Source organism: Emydura macquarii, unplaced genomic scaffold, assembly GCF_026122565.2.
Source record: "Emydura macquarii macquarii isolate MOO-44397 ecotype Brisbane River unplaced genomic scaffold, CSIRO-AGI_Emac_v2 contig_1253, whole genome shotgun sequence".
Lineage (NCBI taxonomy): Eukaryota > Metazoa > Chordata > Testudines > Chelidae > Emydura > Emydura macquarii.
Window position 1 is genome coordinate 21,489,087 of NW_027131390.1, and position 19,687 is coordinate 21,508,773.

Genomic DNA, 19,687 nt, shown 5'->3' on the forward strand with positions numbered 1-19,687 from the left:
GATCTAGGTGCAGTGCTGGATCCTGTTCCCTCACTCTCTGGAGGGGCAGGACGTGGGACTGCTTGGCCGATCCCCCAGATGAACCCAAAGGAGGCTTTTCCCCTGGCAGAGCTGCTATCCCGGCAGGAATTGTGCCTCTTGGGCCTGGCAGCATCTAGTGACAAGAGGGGAGGGCACCAGGCATGGTGTGGGCAGCAGGTAGCCCAGGTCGGGATAAGAGGAAACCTACACGTGGATTTCCCCCACCGCACCGTTCCCCCCAGCAGAGGCTGGGATTTAGGGCCAGCCCAGCCCCACGGCAGCATGGGCTGAACCAGAAACCTGCGGCCCTGAAGCGAGCCAGGCTGAAGCGCTCCGAGAGTTTTGTGCTCCAGGAACGGGCTCGCCTGTCGCCTCCATGCTCCGTATGCAGCAATCCCCCCCACCGGCCCCGGCTCTCGGCTCGGCGCGCCCGACGCCGCCCCCTTTTACAGACTGGGAAACTGAGGCTGCAGGCGGCTGCGCCACTCGCCCAAAGCCCCCGAGCGAGTCAGTGGCAATGACAACTGGGCCACTGGAGCCCAGCTCCCCAGGGCGCCAGCCCGGTGCCTGCACGGCCAGACCAGAGCAGCCCTGCCTCCCCCCGGCCGAGGCAGGAAAGGGTTAACCTCCCCGCCCCCCCCCCCCCCCGTGTGTGCTTCCCGCAGGTAGGCGTGGGGCGGCTGGGGAGGGTGATGTCACGGCCGGGCTGCCGCGGAGGCCGGGGGGACTCGAGCCCGGCGGCCGGTCCGCGGCTGATCCTGCAGCTGGCAGCCGAGCGCGGGGGAGCCCCGGGCTGGGAGCCGCGCGGGGCAAAGCTGCAGCCCGAGGCCGAGAGCCGGGGCGGGGGGTGTGAACAGGCTCCTCGTGGCCGAGCATCCCCCGGCGGCTGCCTGCCGGCACCGAGTCCGCCCAGGGCGGCGGCGGCAGCGGCAGCAGCAGCAGCAACAACCACCACCTCGGGGGCTGGTAAGTGTCCAGGGCAGGCTCGGCCCGGAGTCATCGGCCGATCAGCGGTTCTGGGGCTAGGCCGGGGGTGGGAGAAACCCGGCTACCGCAGCAGCTTCCTCGCTGGGGGGTGTTTATACGAGCAATAATGGCTCCGAGGGGGAGAGGACCCCGCCCGGGCAGCGCTGCCCTGCTCTCGGCAAGCATCAGCGGCTGGGAACCGACGCCCCAGCCCGCCAGCCAGTCCACGCACCCACCCACCGACCCGGCGTCTCTCGGATGTTGGCATCGGTTGGCAGAACTTCTCCCCGGTCGGGGGCTGAGGTGCGGGGAGACAGTAGATGGAAAAGAAAAGGCTGCAAGTCTCTAGCCCTCCCCTCCCCCCCCCCCCAATGCCCCCTCGTCACTGCCGAGGGATGAGGAGGTGGGAGATTGCACGTTTTCCTGGAAGGTGCTGTGGGTCTCTCCTTCCCACGCCAAGCAAAGAAACCTGCAGCTCAGTGAATTTTTAGCAGAGATGGGCCCGAGGTGCCAAATTCAACCCGCGCCCCCCACCCCCGATCTTGGGTAGGGTTGCAGGCTTGTCTGTGCCCCTTATAGAGCTTCTTGCCTGCCCCTGACAGTCTGAACTCTCTAGACCCAGCAGGCAGGTCTGGGATTTCTCTCTCTTACCATCGTTTCTGTGTTCCAGGTGCCCCAGGGCAGTTTCCGCTGCACAGAGTGACACTGGCGGCCCAGTTACTGAGCAGGCAAACGGGAGAACCGTTTTGCCATCAGCAGGCATTCCTGTATGCAGCCATGAACGCCAGAGGGAATGCTAGTCTGGATGCTGGGATTATCCCATGGGCTCTTTTGGAAAATGCAATAGGATGCACTGTTTAAAATGAAACTTTAATTCTCCAAAGGATGAAATTCCTGGATGCAGCTTTGGAGTTAATCATTAGACTCTTTCCAGTTAATGTCTGATTTCACTTTCCCCTTTTTCCCAGAAGCCCTTTTTTTTTAGGCTGAATTTTCCTCTACTGGGTCTCTGGCCAAGGGACTGGAATGTCCCTGACAGGGGAGCCAAAAATTAATAATGAAAAAAGACCTGCCCAGAAAAGTGAAAATCCCCCTCTTGGGGAATTCTGGGAGGAAGGCGGTAGAGATAAGTGTGCAGATAAAGCTGTTGACTGTCAGTACAGCAGTTAAAACTGCAGCATCTCATCTGATCTTTACTTTTTTCATAGGTGACTGAGGAAATGGCAGCAACAGCAGCAGGAGGTTGAAGTCAAGGCAAGGACTGCTAAATCCTTATGCTGGCTGTATTCTCCTTGGGACAAAGGCTCTGCCCCCTCCTGCTGTGTGAGATGCCGTCTCCCTGTTCCCTCTCAGCTGGGGTGTTCAGTTTAGGAAGCATTATCCTGCTGGAGGATGGCTACAGGTGGAGTTGTTCCACTGGACTGATAAGGTGAGTAGGAACTGGCAAGCTGGATTGAGCAGAATACGGGCCAGATTCAGTCCTGTCATGGGGGCATCATGACTCCTGTGTGTCTGATTAAAGCATGGAGCAGTCTGAGAATCAAAGCACAGAAGGAGAAATCGTGGTGGGGTGCTAGTAACTGCATGATTTCACTCCACAGAGGTAAAACAGACAATGCCACCTAGCAATTCTCTCTGGCCAGTCCAGCAGTAGCACTGACATGGTCTAGAGAGAGCTGTGTCCAACCTTCCTTAGCTAGAGTGTGTGTGAACATGACATGGGGCCTTTAGGGGACAGAAATAAAGGGAAAACTGATAAAATCTTGCAGAGAATAAAAAGCCATAAAAATGTATATGCCAGTATGGAAGGTATAGTTTCACTATTACAAACTCAGCCAATTTCTCTGAGCTTTGAGACACTGTGTGTGTATATATCTATATAATATATAGATATAGGTAGCTTCATATTTCTTGAGTCTTGCAGCAAAATAGATAGTAAGAGGTTATCACATTATCAGTACGACTGGCACTGCTACACACCCATGGAATTCCCAGGCCTTCTGTTTTGGCTCAACCTGATGTTTGTGTGGGATTGTATTTTGGAGTGGTGGAAGGGAGCTTGAAATCCTCTCTGCAAGAGAGATGCAAGATGGGCAGCAGCTGTGCAAGCTTCCCCCACGTGGTGAATGCCGCACCGACATGCTTCATACATGACATAGGACCCACTGGAGAGGGAGTTCGGTCTCTGTGACTCATTCAAACCCCAAAGTATCTCAGCTAACACTGCAAGCTAGGGAGACAATTAGTACCTATCTTAGATTAACTTGCCTTGTGTGTGCATGCGTGTGTGTGTTATAGACCTGAGATAGCCTATTCTGTGATGTGTGTCTATCTGTCTGTCTGATGGAATGAAAGAAAACTTCAGACAGCATCCAGACATGCCTCAACAGGACCACTCCAACACGCTTTTACTCCCCTGGCTTCCTCATCTTGTTAGTGCACAGAGTGTGCTCTGAAATGCTGGCTTTCTCTAAGTGAAAAATTCCATATTGTAAGTAAGAAATGTGCGACGTTAAACTCCGGTAGAGGGGAACGTGTGTATTGTGACCATACAGAAATGACCTTTAGTCGTCTATAAGAGATAATCTCAAATTGATAGGAAATAATGTAGAAAGAATGCTATACCATCATATTTATTATTACTCATTTTAGGTTTCAGTGCATACAAGAGCACCTGTCTTCAAGCATCTCCTACAGCCAGGCCATCTGTGCTTTATATGGTAAATCTAAAACCAAAACAGAACCAACAACCACGATTCACAAATTCTTAAATTAAAAAGAGACGCAATCAACTTGAATTTGATTGATTGGTGGCTTGTGTATTTGCAATGGAGGGAATGATGATATAAGTTGTTGCTTCTCCCCCTCTTATTTAAGAATTCTTATGAGCTGTGTTTTTGCTTTCATGTTTTAAATACTCTGTGAAGCACCTTCTGTCCGATTTTTCCAGAGGTAATGTGTATTTTCAGGTTGATGGTCTGCATGGGACTTTACTTCATAACTAATTTTCTATTCCAGAAAGAGAACAAGGGTTACTCCTGTGAGTAAAGTTACTTATGTGCAAAAGTGTTTCTGGAATTGGGGTGTACGTCTGCAGGCTTACAGCTAGATCTGTGCAGGCGAACGCTTAAGCCTGCAGGGAGTTCTACTGAAGTCAGTGGGGCTCTGCACAGACCCAAGGGACAGCTCCTTTGCACTCACTTTTTAGGACTGGGGCCCACTTGCTCCAGCAAGGGTCTCTGCAAGCTTTGAAATTAACGAGGAGATGAGAACTTCCATAAGAGTGACTCTTACCAATTACTTTAGGTCTTGTGAGTTTGGTGATTTTAATACTGATGATACATTTTTCATGATTGTTTTTAAAATATAAATGAAAAGAGGCTTGTTCTGGATTTAAACCTTCCCCTGCAGCATTTACAGCACAAACACCAGGACCACTGAGAAAACTAGATGGTAAAGCTAACTATACAGCCAGTGGACAGGAAGGGTGATCCAGTGATTAGGGTGCTCGTTTAGAACTTGGGGTCAAGTTCCTTTTCCTTTACAGAGTTCCTGAGTGGCCTTAGCCTGTCTGTGCCTGAATTGTAAAAGAAGGATAATGGGCCTGCCCTACCTCTCAGTGGGTTTAATAAATGTATTAAACGTTGTTAGGTGCTCTGGTAGTACAATAAGGGGAGCATATAATACCTACCACTGTAGCACTTCTCATCAGTAGGTCTCAAGGCCCTTTACAAAGAGTGTCAGTACCATTGTCTCCATTTTACAGATGGGGGAAACAGAGGCACAGAGAGGTGAAGTGACTTGCCCAATGTCACCCAGCAGGCCAGTGCTGGAGGTGGGAATAGAACCCTGAGTCTCAGTTGCGTGGACCGCACTCCACAATACCACAGATAGATAATACGGTGTCCCTGCCAAGCTCAGTGAAATGGAAACGGGGAGTAAGCAGCACAGTAAAGCAAAACAGATCTAAAAAAAGCATTGGCAGGTGTTTTTCTGTAAGACAGAGAGGAATGATGGCTAAATATATGTTTTTTATCTTGCTAGTGTCCCTTTAATCAAGTGGTGATCTCCATTCATGGGCCATGGATCCCAAGAATGCTAAGCATAGGATGAAGCTGCCTTTTACCCCACACCAGCAGGATAAGGTCCTAAGTTTTGACCCTTTAATTCGAAATGAGGTGGATGAAGAAGGTCTCTATGGCTTTTTCTGCATGAGGTGCAATGCATCTAATCCTGAAGAAGAGCACGACTATTCATTCATAGCAGACAACTGTCCACCTGTCTCAGAAGAGCTTTTCCCTGAACGGATGCTAAAAATCAAACCCATGCGAGTCTTGAAGTGGCGTCCAAGCGCCATCATCTTCACTGAGGATTGTGTCTGGTGCAGAGAGAGCATTATTATTGGGAACAGACTTCCCAGCAATGCTAACGTTTTCATCTCTAGTGGTCTTGCTCACCTGAACCACAGACACGCTGGTGACTGGGGGAAAAGAGACGATCCAGACTGGCAGGTTGAACAGCACAGACCAGAACTGAAGAGAGACCAATACATTCTGGACTGCGAGAGTGGTGGACCCCGAAACTGCATATCTTCTCATAAGTGCCCACATCCCAGTGAAGTGGAGATGTGGCCCTGCTGTGCGGTGAGTTCATCCGGGCTTGTTTCCATCTTTGGGGCATACTCTGAACCCTGGCCAAGGCATCCAAAAGTGACTGGTGATTTGGGGTGCCCCAGTTCTTGGTGCCCACCTTGAGATGCCTGAAAGGGGCCTGGTTTTCAGAGAGCAAGTGTTCAGCACTTTCTGAAACTCAGGCCCCTCCAACGTGTCTCAAGCGGGGCACGCAAAATCACTAGCCACTTTTGAACATCTTTGTCTAGTCCGTGTCTCTTTTCTTAGTTTCAGGCCTCTGAAGCTGCACGGCTCAACGACTGCAGATGGAGTTGAGACTTTATACACTTGACTGTTCTTCTGTTGCTATACAGAGGCCTTACAGGGTTTCCAGCATGTAGGAAATTAACTCTCTGCTTAGACCTTACGGAGGGAGGAATAATGAGGCCGATCTGGGGACTGAAGGCCCAGTAAGGCTTTTGGAGTGTTTTCAGGAAACACTATTAAAAAACAGCTACTAAATAATCGGACGGGAGCCCCGTGCCCCACTGCTACAGGTCTGGGCTGTACCCCAGCCTGGTGTTTTCTGGGAATGCAAAGCCACTTTTTTGTTTTTCTAATCATATCTAAAACCATGTGGAACAGAACTTGGTGCTGACTTTTTAGGTCTGTTCTTTCATTGCTGAGCCAGCTGCTTCACTACAATTCTCCCCCTTAATCTGACCCTGTGCTTACAGTTGTTCCATTTCGGGGGCTGCTGCAGGGAAGAGGCATGTTCTATACGTAATCGCATAATAAAACTCTGGTGCTGAGTCAGTCAATGCTAGGAATAGCCAGGGTCTTAGAATGATCATTGTTTCCTTTGCCTAACTCTTTCCCTGTTTGTTACTCTAAGTTAATGATCATTTGAGTTGAATGATCACCTGTATTCCTTTCCTCTAGAGAACTATCTGTCTCTACTTCTTTCTGCCTTTCCTGTGCCCATAACTGGAATCTGAGCATGTAATAAACAGAGTGGCCCTGTTTTTTTCTATTAAAAAAGATGTGGTAGACTGTGTGTAACCCGAAGTTGGATTGGCTGGGCAACCTGAAGAAAACTGGTACCCTAAACCAAACTGAGTTCTGTTTGACACCTGCCATACAATAATCTGGATCTAACTCTGCTATACACTCAGGCAGAACAAGTAGCTGCCTAGGGGCTGCAAAGTGTGGTCTACAGGATAGAGCAACAGCCTAGCCGTGGGCAGATCTAGGTTCTAGTCCCAGATCTGCTAGGTGTGTAAAGCTCCCTGGCTCTTGATACTACACTCCTAGTTTGTTCAGCTGCGAGAACTCAAGATAGTAATTTATGTACCTGATACAGCTGGAAAAGGCTGATAAGAAGTCAGAAGCTCCCTGCTGTGATTCACCTGCAGCACAGCCAGCCTCTATTGCTCTCCCCCATGAAGCCTGTCCCGTGGCAGGTGTTTGTGGGCTCTTTGAACCCCCTGTTATGCCTCTGAGCAGGGAGTCTGGAATGAGAAGGCTGGGTCTCTCTGGACAAGCACTTTCTTGTTTCTGTAATGTACATGTTTAATGGTGTTGGCAACAAGAGCCAACTTCTCCATGTGTGGGGATTTCTCAGCACTCTTGAATGCTCTGCTGCTCTCTGTCCCACACAGCTGCCGAGCTTTTGTCTATGGTGTGCAAAGGGTTGGTGTCAATTGATGAACCAAGGTACCTCTAGGCTGAAGAAATGCATCTGCTGTGGATTAAACAATCTCCAAGGAATAGCATAAGACTCGCATGTGAGTCTCCAATCTGTAGTTGTTGGAGTCACCGTTTTTTCACACTCAGGTCACCATTGTTTGTGGCCTTAATGGTGTGTGAGGCCCTTTGCAGACAGTATGATGATAACAGCTCTGCCTCAAAGTGCTTACAATTTTACAGTGTGCAAACGTGGGGGACAGGGAGACTAATAGCAGAGAGTGCTGTAAATGTGAGTGGGAACAGAAAGCGGAAGAGGTGCAACATTGGTGGCGTGAGAGCAAAAAATGTCACTTTAATAATGTATTACATATCCCTCATCACTGTGCTATTTTTTCCCCAGCTGTTCTCAAGTTAAACATTTCCCTCTCTGCGTTTACCTAGAGTAAATGGCTTCAACTAGTATTTTCAGCTCCTTTGAGCAGCCTGAAGATGCTACCTTTTATTATTTAACACATATTGTAGTTGTGCCCCCTTGTGCTAGGTGCTGTACAAACATACAGTAAATGTCAGACCTTGTCCCAGAGATGTATGGCCCTACCACCTGCTGCCCCCAGGGATGAGAGCAAGGAAGAGTGGCAGTGGCAGGTAGTAAAATGGAGGCATTAGGACACCCTTACTGTCTTACTGCTTTTGTCTCCCTCTTTCACGTGAACTGGAAAGCACTTTACCTGCCAGGTCCTGAGTCTGGAGTTCTGTTTCTCCTGCAGTAATTGATGCCATCACTCCTATTGAAGGCTGACCAGGGAACTTATTGATGCCATCAGCTCCTGCAAGAGACACGTAGAAACTGAAGTTCAAATCTCTCAGGAACTGCTGAATTTCCTTTATATTGTATTTGCTGGTCCCTTTCAAGCCTTGAACCTTTATATATTGTGTTACTGTCTTGGGATCATAAACAGATGGTGCAGTCATTTATACTGCATGCTTATTTAAAACCTCCCTCTCCCCACAATTCAATCCCTTGTTAAGGAAACAAACAAGCAGAGCCAAGAAAGCTGGGATGTGGTTGCTGCATATTTTCTTTCTCAGGGCTTCTGAATTATTTGCAGTAAGGGAGACAGAAGCCCCAAACAATGCAGACTTGCAATCAGCAAAGTAACCAATGTGGCCTGGCATCCTGCCTGCTATGTGGGAGATCCCTGGGGAAAAGGTACCCTGTGAGGAATAGGAACCAGGCAAGTGTGTTAGGAGGGAGCAGAAATTCACTCATTCATGGCAGCTGGGATTGCACTTACCATCATGGGAGCACTTTTATTATGTAAAAGTGGGAAAGGATTTTTTTTTTTCTTTTCTTTTTTTTTGGTCAGCTTTATAACTTGACTTTGAAAATTTGGTTTTGGATGAATCTTTGCTGGTGAACTTGAAGCCCGAAAACAAGTTGTTTTTTAATTTAATTTTCATTAGAATCCTTTTGAGTGCTTGGAGGAAGGCAAGGCAAGCAAATAAAGACCTATATAACCCAGCATTGTTCCAGGTTTGGAGCAACATTGCTGTCTCAGTCTCAAAAAAATCAGAGAAAAGGTTCTCTCAAAAAATCAAATACAGTTTTGTGTCCCTTTGCCCTTCCTCTAACTTTAGTTCTTGATTTACTTTGGACTAGGGAGGTAGTGTGGACAAAGCCAGCCCAGCCCTTCCCAGGGTGTCTGGGAGTGCTGGCATTTCTAAATACAGCCACCAAGTGGCAGCATGTCATCAGATAGTGTCCCATAGCCTTCTTGCCAGCAGACCCTCCGTTAACAAATACTCCTGTGGCATGTAGAAAGGACCTGATTTTTGAGGGTGGGGGATGGCTGAAGAGTTTTCTGTAAATAATAATGCTTTTATAAAAAGAATCTGGTTTCTGTAGCTCCCGCAGATTTTTCTGGCATTTCCAAAGAGTGTGAGTAGCAATGCAAATGGCCAAAAGCCAGCCCTCGTGTAACTATTGGCATCCGTGGAGTTGGGTCCATTTACACCAGGGCTGGATTCTGCCTGACATGTTCCTGCAGCCTGCCCCTCACCTAGAAACTTGCATCATTCTTATAAACGCAGTGAGTGCCCTGATAGAGAAGCACATCTCTGACAATAACTGGGTTTCTTATGAACAGGCCAGGCTGTCAAGTGAAGCTCTGAATTACGTGAGTTCCTTTCAGATGCCTTTTGTGGTGCCCCTGAAAGCAAGAAGCTGCTAGCACCGTTTACAGGAAAAGCTGAGTGAGGTGAGCAGGGGCCATGAAAGTTTCCTGGGTCTACTCCTAGGATGCTACGCCTCAGTCTTGACCTGCAGGCTCCAACTATATCCCGGTCCTGGCACCTCCTGCTACTTTGGTGGTGCACCTCACTCTTGATCTGCAGTCCTCTGCTACCCCAGGCCTGTGTTGCTCTTGCTAAATTATTTATTAATTAATCTTTCTTCCCAGATGACTGAAAGCTCCTCGGGTTTTCAGGCATTGAGATAGGATAGCGATTAGTATTCATTAAATTCCCAAAGCCCTGGACTAGCTTATAGTGAGCTCAGTGGATCTGACATGGATTCTGTGGATGCAGACTGCTTGCTGTTCATTAATTGAAAATCCTGGTCAGGTATGTGGCTCTTCCCAGGACTAGAATCTTCCCAGGACATTAAAACTACGTGTTAAAATGTGTATGTAGATTGCTAATGTTTTATTCTATGTCATTTACTCATGAAACAAATGTCTCTCTGTTCCCTGTGGATTCCGTAGCTGATGAGGCAGGTGCTGGCATGAACAAGCCATCCTGTAGTAGACTAACAGGATTCTGTGCACTATTCATGTGTGTGTTTCCTGAATTTATGTGGCCTTTTGACACTTTAACTGTGCCTGCATCATTCTCAGCCAGCCCTGCCAGATGTCCGTGTTTTGCTGGTATGGTTTGAGTTTCCCAGCTATCTCCTGTTTTTTTTTCTGCTTCATCAAACTCTGGAGAAGCAGCTGGAGCAGCAAAGCTGTGCAGGAGAAGATCCAATAACAAATTGGAATGGGCACAAAGGGCATATGTACCTGTATTAACTGCACTCCCTGGAGCTGAACTTTTATTTAAAGCCTTGGTGTTTGGAATGGTCATGCTAGAGGTGCAGATTGCAGGACAGAGTTAAGCCATGCTCTAAGATTGGGTCTGTCATTCAGCTGTAAATAGTGCAGGACTTTCTCTATACATTTGCCATGTGAATCATGCTGCTATTGCTAATAATAAAAGATTCTAATAATTCTTTGCCCTTCTAAGGTACAGTTGGGCTGAGAATACACAGTTACTTTCACATGAAAAGAAACATGAGCAGATTGCTGCATTGACATTATTAAGCACCCACAAATGACTTCACTTTTTTTAAATTAGAAACTTTAAAAAATGTGGTTCTCTCTTGTCTATGGGAAAGCCCATTATCACCAGGCGTGTGACTGTCAGGGTTATGGACTTAGCTGATTGGATTCTGAACATTCTTATGGGCTATAAATACCAAAAAATGTTCATTTTGAGCAGGGCATTGTCTAGGTATTAGAGTAGGGGCTGGAAGTCAGTAGACCTCAGTTCTAGTCTCAGCTCTGCCATTGATGTTGGTATTAAATGACCATCTTTCAAGATAAAAAATGGGTACGTTCTTGTGGCAAAAATTTTGGGTATCAGAAAATAGTCATTCAAAATATAAAGTACCTTTTTTTTTTTTTCTTCCCAATAATGGATGTAGGTATCATTGCTGCCAGCTTCTGAGTCAACAGTGACATGCATATTTCTCAGAGTGGAGGATTTTTCCCCCCAGTAACTCAGTATTTTCAATGAACTTATCATAAAATGCTGAACAAGTGCCAGTAACGTTCAAACCAAGCCAAAGAACAGCTGTGGGAGTGTCTTTGCTCACTTGACACTGTCAGTCACTCTTTATGCTTGTTTCACTGGGCTGTTTGTTCTTGCTAAACACAGAGCTTATTCTACGTGGTATAGCAATATGTCTGGAACAAACATTTTGTAGTTATTTTAAACAAAAAGTTTTGGTTGATTAAATGAAAATCGGAGACTTTCAGCTCCCTGGCAAGACGTTCCTGGGACACCAGGATATCATTTGAAATGCCAGGCTTCCCCTGCTAGAAATGGGACATATGATCACTTTACTTATGTGCAACTTTGCCCACTCCTAAATCTTCAGAAATGTCTCTTGATTTTGTACCTTTCTGCAAATCAAGCTTTGAATGTCTTAAATTGGGCTCCTGAAAATAGAGGCAGCATAATTAGTGGATGTTTGTGAAGACTGAGGTTTTTAAACTTTTGTCCTCAGTTTCCCCATCTTTAATTTGAATAAAACATTACCCTACCACACAGAGGTGTGGAGTGTGAAGTTTCAATTCACTGATGTTTGCAAAGCACTTTGAGATCCTGGATGAAGGGGGCAATTTGCAATAGAGAAACAAGTTATTACTGTGGCTGTTTTGTTTGTATGTGGATCCTTTGTTGTAGGGCATGTTTGTGGGGCTATATAAACCATGTGACCTAGGCACTTACCAAAGCCAACCAAGAAGTGATGGAATTAACTGAGACCTGTAAAAAGATAGGGTCCTAGTCCCTCAGTCAGAGAGCCACTGAATGCACACTGACATGTCCATCCCTGCTGGCTGCTGGGATCTGCCTTCCACAGCTGAAGGGGAGAAATGGAGTCCAAACACTCCACCTCCATCCCGTTCTCCTGCCTGGCAGCCTTGCGCGGATCTGCCTGAAAGCGGAGATTGCTTGTGAGTGAGGGTGATCCCTCAGCCCTTGTTAAACCTGCTGTTGTCCTGCAAGGATTGAGTCACAGTAACTTACAGATGGCTTGTGTAGAGATGAGTTCAGGAAGGTTTGGGGACCTTGTCTCCATGCTGGGGGTGGCTGGGGTCTGATTACCCATAAATTAGATGGATATTTTTGCTGTTGTGCTCCACTGATAGGAAAGGCAGCCTGGACTGAGCTGCCTTTGTGGTATGACGGGCAGGCAAAAGGTCTAGCCAAGGTTCTCGTTGGCTCAGATGCCACTTCTGTGGGCTGTCTGCCGGTTGGACATGCACCAAGTGCCTATGGGAAGTGCCATGTTGGACATAGTGTTAATTAAACCAAAAGTAACCTCCCCTGCCCCCCATGAGTGTACAATAAAGTGGTTATTACAGTCAATTGAAATATTTGGGTTATTTGTGGGGCGAAGTCTGGGGCATCAGCAGATGAGATTCTGGGGGCGATGACTGTAAGGGGCGAAACAAGGCAAGTGTTTTGTACCAGGCGCTGGCTCACATGCTGAGAGGAGGGTGCCAAGGTTATCCCTAACTCTCCCAGTAAGTGCACTCGGATCCATAGCTTTCCTGATGACTGTCCAGAGCAGTGGGCAGCAAGGAGTTTTAGTTTCATGTCTCACATGGCCAGAGCTGTACCACTTTCCACCCCCTCATATGACTGGCTGGTGACTGTATGGAAGATGTTAAAATATATGATATAAATAAAAACAGGACCTTCCTTTGACCCTTGGGGGCGCCTGCTGGCCAAAAGCAAGGCCACTGGTATGTGCTGTATTCAGACTATTTTCTACAGCTGGTTTAGTGAAGCTGTTTTCACCCCTCATGTCACTCTCCCTATAAACTGTACAGTGGAAGCAGAAATTGGTGATCCACGTCTCTGCAGGAGACCTGCAGTGTGGGGTCTGTCCCATCCTTCAGAAAATCCAGGACAGTGGTGTTAATAGAACACAATACCTATGGAAATCGTTATCTCAGTAGAAGTTTTCGGTATTTACTTACCATATTTTTTTTTCTGCATGGGCAAGGGAGGAAAAGGTGTTTCAAACTAAGGGAACTATATTTGCAGAATCAAAAACCTGGATGCTTTTGTGGAGACTTTTTTTTTTTTTTTTTTTTAGCTTTGCAAAATACTCCTAAAAATAAACCAATATAAATTTTTAATTGCAGGACATGTGATCACTCATTAAAATGCATAACAACTCTGTTGATTTCACTTTGTCCTTCTACAGGCTGCCAGGCCCACCGACAGGGGAGTGGGAGGGCAAAGGGGGCAATTGCTCAGAGCCTGGCAATTTAAAAGGGCCTGGGTCTCTTCCGCTTGTGGCCCTGCCTACACGCCACCCCCGCTTGGCTCCACCCCATGCCCAGTCTGGTCCTGCTGCTTGCTGCTAGTTTTGTTGTTCCTTCCTCCTCCCCCCCCCCCCCCCACTGTTGCTTGCTGCTTGATTCTCTCCTCTCCTTCCCTGCTCTCCCCCCTACTGCCCCTGTTACTGCTCGTGGCATCCCTCTCTCCCCCACTCCTCAGCCCCCCATGGCTGTTGCTCACCGCCTAGAGGAAAGGGGTGTGTGAAAGAGAGGAGGGGCAGGGAGGAGGGATGCAGCGCTGAGCGGGGAGGGGGCGGGGCCTGGAGCAGAGCAGGGTTGGACTGTGGGCGGGGCTGTGGCAGAAGAGGCGGGATGGGACTTCTCCGCCCTAAGCCCCGGAATTGCTGTCGGTGGGCCTACATGCTGCACAGTGAAAACTGGTCATTTAGGCCTGAGTCTATAGTCCTTACTGATGCAAAACTCCCTATTGAAGTCTATGGGTTTCCTGAGTAATGGCTACAGAATTATGTCTTAGAGAACTCAGTGAAATAGAGTAAGAATGGACCTATATAATTGCATGCATATTATTTATTTCATAGCCTCATAAATAGTGTCTTTACTTTAAACTTGACAGAAATTTCATTTACTTAAAACTTCAGTAGTGAGTTTCTTGCTGAGTTTTAGCCAGCTGACCAGGACCCCAGGACTCAATGAAGACTAGTGACTTGACACGTTTCAGCTTGAGAAAGTTCAGGCTTTTTTTAAATAACAATTATTTGTGCTAAATAAATAAAATCTGTGTCTTTCATGAGAAAAAATTTGTTTTGGGGTTGTGTTTTGTTTTTGTTTTTTCTTCCACAGCTTTGAATGCTTCAGGCAGAAGAAATAGACTTTGGTCAGCCTTTCCAAATGAGTTTTCCTTTGGGTTGAGCCTCTAGCATGGAAAATTTCAGTGTAAAGGGAGAATGTTTTTGTCATTTGATATCATGAGAATTACCAGTGCTATTGACAAATAGAGAGTGAGTGCATAGTGTCATGTTCTTCACTTAGCCACATCTATGTGAGCCTTAAAAAAATGGGGTTACTTGCTTGTAATAAGGGCAAAGTCCCCTGGACTTTTCCCATTCTGTTCTTCTGACTGCAGGGGATTCTCAAAGTTAAATCTGTCTCAGAGGATTACATCTAAAGGGTTGAGCCAGAAAAGTGTTTCTCTTTACTATAGGAGCTGACACGTGGAGGGAAAGTAATTGTCTATTTATTTTTAAATTTCCCAGCACGAGATGGTTTTCCTTTGTAGAATTTGGTTTCCACTTGCAGAAATAGTTGTGCCCTGAGGCACACGTGTCTCCAACAACCCCCTTGTGCTGAACAGCACATGAGAAAGCATGCTACAGAGAGCCGTCTGGGCTTTGTAAACAGCACCTGACTCAAGCAAGTCAGAATCTGTATGGGAGAAACAGCAAGTTTTGGGTTATTGACAGCAATTACATCATGCACTTGGCTCATAAAGAGTAGCCTGATGGCGATGATTCTTTGTTTTCTTATTTGAAATATAAAACAAGTGCTGGGTGACCAGCGCTCAAGAGAGATTGGATTTAGTACCAGATGTGCGTAGAGGTGGTGCTGAAGAGCTATGTTAATCCATGCTGACCTTCTCTCTGCTATCCCAGAGCACCTCTGTGGTAATGCACCTTGGTTTGATCTTCAGCACCTGCTGCTGTTCCAGTCATGGGCTCTGCCCCTTTACCCTGCAAGCACACCTTGTAGCTCCGTCAGTGTGCCTTAGTCCTGACCTCTAACACCCACTGCTCTTCCAGACCTTGAGGTTACGTGGTAGGAATTTTTTATCATCTTTCACCCTGTTGCCATTTCCAGCAGTCCAGCACAAAGGGCTGTTTGGGAACAATGGCAGAATAAAGAACTGGATTATTTGCTGGATGAATTAAATGTGACCTATTGACAGAGCCAGAATATTTTCCCTTGATCTGCTTATAGCATGAGTTCATTTGGCATGTTAATAGATTGCCCATCATCCTTCAAAGCAGGAATAGTAACTACCCTATTGGAAATAACTCTCTTTGCCACTTAATGGCCTTTAACCTTCAGTGTCAAATTCAGCTGTTTTGGCTCAGACCCTTGTACAGTGAATAGTTTTCTGTTGAGCTTGCCAAGGCTGTCTCTGTATCGATTATCATCTTATGGTGTCTGTTTCAGTGTCTCTTTTCCTCAAGGAATTACCTGGTGGTGATGACCTGGTGTAGCCAGTCACTTCCTGAGGCTGCACTGGGCTACCAAACCTCCTAAAAAGAAAGTACTAGAAGTGTTATTCAAGCTAAGGGACAAATGGTACAGGTAGCAGCTCCTGCTAGCTGTGCAGTAGGAACCTAGAGCCGCTTTCGAGAGTCTGAGGTGCAAATCCCAAGAAATTACACATTTATTAGCGAGACATTTTTGTTCTTATGAGCAAAAGCAGCCAGTTAAGATCAGTAGGCCTTTATACAGTAGTGGGTGTCAATGGTTTACTTGTATCGCTGTAATGCAGTACTGGAGGTTGCCAGGAAATGGTGGCAGTGTTTTTGTGAGGTTTATTTTAAGGAAGGACTCTGTAGGAGAGAAGCGAGAGAGAGCAAAGTGGAGGAACCTGGGGATTGGATGTGGGTTGGACACACATTGGGTAAACATTGCACCTCCTTGAGAAATTTAAAATTCCCCACCGTAAGTCTCTGTGTCATATGAAAATGGCCTGATACAAAGCCTAGGGGATGAAGAGGCCTCTTTGAAGCGAGAGGGGTTTGTGTTGATGTACTGATGAAGAGGAAAAAGTGAGGAGAGGGGTGGGTGAAAGTCAGCTGTGGAGGGTCTGCTCTTCCCATGTGTCTGGGAGAGGACAAAACCTCACCCCTCTGGCTATCTGACCACTCACCCCTCGAAGATGGCTAGGCATCTCCTCCAAAGGTCTGAATAAGCAGATCTGGGCTGGGAGGAAACCTGGCATGTTTTGGCTTCATCCTGTCGTCAGTTTCACAAATCTTTGCCAGGAAAAACTGGGTGTGTTAGATTCATTGGCTTACCCTGCTTCCCAGCTTGGCGCTGAAAGAAAAATTGGGGGAAATGAGAATAAAGAATAATCAGAGTGACCCTGCAGTGTGGTAGAATTTGAGGGGTGGTGGGAGGAGAGGAGAGACTGACAAATTCTTCACCCAAATTCAAGACCCATTGTTTCTTTCCCACAACAAGGCAAGACCCGAGCATTGCATAAATGCTGAGCGTACCTGGCTTGGGTGCGTGCTTAATGCAGGCACCAGGCCGAATTATGACCCCTTGAAGGCACAGCGCACCCAGTTGTGTTCCTGCTGGAGGGCTTGTTAGTCTGCAGTGTGGCTCCGCTTTTCTCACTGAGGCTCGAACGATGTGTGGGTGTGAAACCTCACCCATGTTGTGGATCTTCAGGGGAGGGAGAAATTCAGATAAACTCTTACAGATGCCAAGCATGCATTCTGTGGCTCCATTCCTCTCTCACATTGGATCTCAAAGGAGCTGAGGTACCTGTGTTGCTGCACTTAACTATTTGGCCAGCCACCGTCCTTTCTGCAGAAATGCTTCCAAATTATATCACTCCTCATCCTTTTCAACATGTCACAGAATGCCCTGAATATCCAAGCCTGTGGTAATGGAGAACCTACTCTGTTCCATTCTCCAACCAAGACTTTTGGACTTGGAGGGATGATCTGCTTCTGAGCAAGGGAGGTTGATTCTGAGAAGCCAATTAGAAAATCCTTTGTAAGTGGCTGGGACTCAGTGCCCGGAATTTCACGGGGCAGCACGGCATATGTGCCCATCACGCTCCTTTGTGGGCAGTGGCAGCGAGGAAGTAGGCTGTTGGCTGGCTTATCAGATTGTGGTGGACCAGATGAAAGAACATTTGTGGCAAGCACAGGCTGAGCACACTGAGTCACCCAGCAATTGCATTACTGCACCGTGCAGGGTTGTGTGCAAAATGGCTGAAAGCAGGTGCTGAAACAGGAAGAATTTGTTTTCTCATGTTCCAATGTGGTTTTTACATGGATCACGAGAACAGCATTGCTGGGATTGATCAAAATGTTGAAATCCCTCCTGGAAATGCTAGTTTCAGGGAATACCATTCACGCTGTCAGCTAATGCCCCGGACACACTGGTTGATACTGGGGGCACAGATACGGTGGCAGGGGGAGAAGATGGAATCTCTGAGTTGGCAGGGACTCTGACTGTCTTCGCTATCCAACCCTCTGAGCTCGGAGAGGCTTTTTGTCATTATACATCTGACCTTGTGCAAAATGAGGTGGTGGCTCAGTCTGCTTCGCAGTGCACAGGTGCCCCCTTGGAGAGAGTGGGAGGAGATCGTGGAAGCTGAACTGCCCTTTTGGCCCTAGAGGTGATTCTCACAGGGCAAGCGTCTAGGGGAAATTGGCGTTGCCGCTGCCTCTGCCAGACTGATTAATCAGAGGTCATTGGCCTCCAAGACAGGCAATCCAGCACCTTCCAATCCAAACTTAAATACTCACCGAGACTGTCACTGCAGCTAAAAACCAAACCAGCCGCATTTCACCTCCTAGCAGCACATGACAAGGTCATCCTTTTGGCCAACTCTTTCCAATTTCCCGGTTGCATTCAAGGAGCATGTCTTGCCATTTCCCAGAGAAGATCTAACACAGATGGAGGACACAGCAATCCAGCAGAGGAGGAGTTAAATGCTGTCACTGGAGAGACGTTTTTTCTAGAAACGGGTGGCATTTCATGTGGGCAGCAGGTTTCATGCTCCTCATCTCCCCCCATCGCCTCGTGCCCTCCATTGCTCTACTTCCAGTGCTTCAGCACCAGCATATCAATTCAGCTGTATTAAAATAAAAGGGTTACTGTTCCCTCTATGCTAATGGGCCGAGTGCCTGCTCCATAAGTAGCCACTCTCTGCCTGACCTCTGGGAAATGTCTGTGCACAGCAGAAAGTGGAAAATCACTGCATGTTAATGATTTGCTGGAGCTGCTACGGAGGAACACTGAGCCCAATGTTCATACTCCTTCAGCCCCCCCATATTAATCAACAGCACTGGAGAAGCCCCAGCAGCAGCAGCTGTCAGCCTTGACAGCATCTACTGCAGCTGGAAGGCTGCCAACATGTTTTTGTTATTAATACCCTGCTTGAATGCTGTGGAGCAATGGCAGTGATAATAATAGCTCATCAATGGGACAGGAATAGCTTGCTGGTTGCAGGCCTGCTTGGAGGCATCATCAGATCTCATGGCTGGTGAGCTGTTGCAAGAATATGCTGTACTTGTCAACAAAAAATGTCACCCAACAGCATGAGCAGAGCAGAAAGGGATGATATGTTTACTTGCAGTATCTGATATAGCCACTAGGTGTCTCTATGTGCTGTATAGAGTTCTACACAGTATGTGGTCCCTGGTAAATGTGGGGACAAAGCTGGAGGTTGAGCTCTATGAGTCTACAGTTTGTAGTTTTATTTAAGGCTTTCCATTTAAGATGGACTCTGATGCCATCTGAGCCTTAAGGTGCTACTGGCATACAAATAATAATAATCTTCACCACCACCACCACCACCAATAGATACTATAGTAAGAGATGCAATAGAAATACCATATAGTTAGATGGGTAAGGCATGGAATTCCTCATTATTTATTAGGAAGTACCCACCAGTGGAGGTGGTACTTACAGGCTTCAGCCAATCATCTGCTTCTGTTGTTATGCTCTCAACGGACCTAACATTTGGCCCCACTGTAGCTGAGAGTGTCACCCTCATTTACTGAGAATCCCCCAACTTGAAGAACTGTCCCAAATTCAACATGGGACTTTGGGGTCTCCTGCTGTCTGAATGCTTTTGGGGTATCTTAAGTTTTCTAGATGCAAAGTTGCCTAGATGAACAGGTGGGTAATTGTCTCTGACTTCTGTCTTCCAGCCACTGTGCACTGAGAATGCAAGGGCTTCTTCCTGTTTGCACTGAGCTTTGGGGTGGGAACAGGAAAAGGCTTAAATTCACCTATGAAACCATTAAAAACTCAAGGGCTGGATCTTGCCAGAGGACCTATATCCTTCCTCCTAAAGCGGCATGTCTCTCCCCTTACCCTCCAGTGGGGGAGAGGCAGCTTCACTTGATCACGGTTAATTTGCAGCTGTAATTTTGCTTTCCAGTTGACATGTCTCCTGTGTTAACTAGAAAGCCACCATTAATAAACAGCTCAGTAGCACTTTGTTGTCTAAGTGTAGTTCAACCATTAACTCTAAAAGAGGGG

At 47.1% G+C, this 19,687-nt stretch overlaps 1 protein-coding gene across 1 annotated transcript in view; it reads left to right on the forward strand.

The window, feature by feature from the left end:
• The first annotated feature begins 2,209 nt into the window (after positions 1-2,209).
• The window catches only part of STARD8 (StAR related lipid transfer domain containing 8), a 131,472-nt gene continuing 113,994 nt past the window's right edge, over positions 2,210-19,687 (forward strand). The window contains exons 1-3 of the mRNA XM_067548323.1: positions 2,210-2,416; positions 3,640-3,707; positions 5,032-5,630. Of these exons, the coding sequence (XP_067404424.1) occupies positions 5,070-5,630 (561 nt within the window). The 5' untranslated portion in view covers positions 2,210-2,416; positions 3,640-3,707; positions 5,032-5,069. The remainder of the gene's footprint in view (positions 2,417-3,639; positions 3,708-5,031; positions 5,631-19,687) is intronic.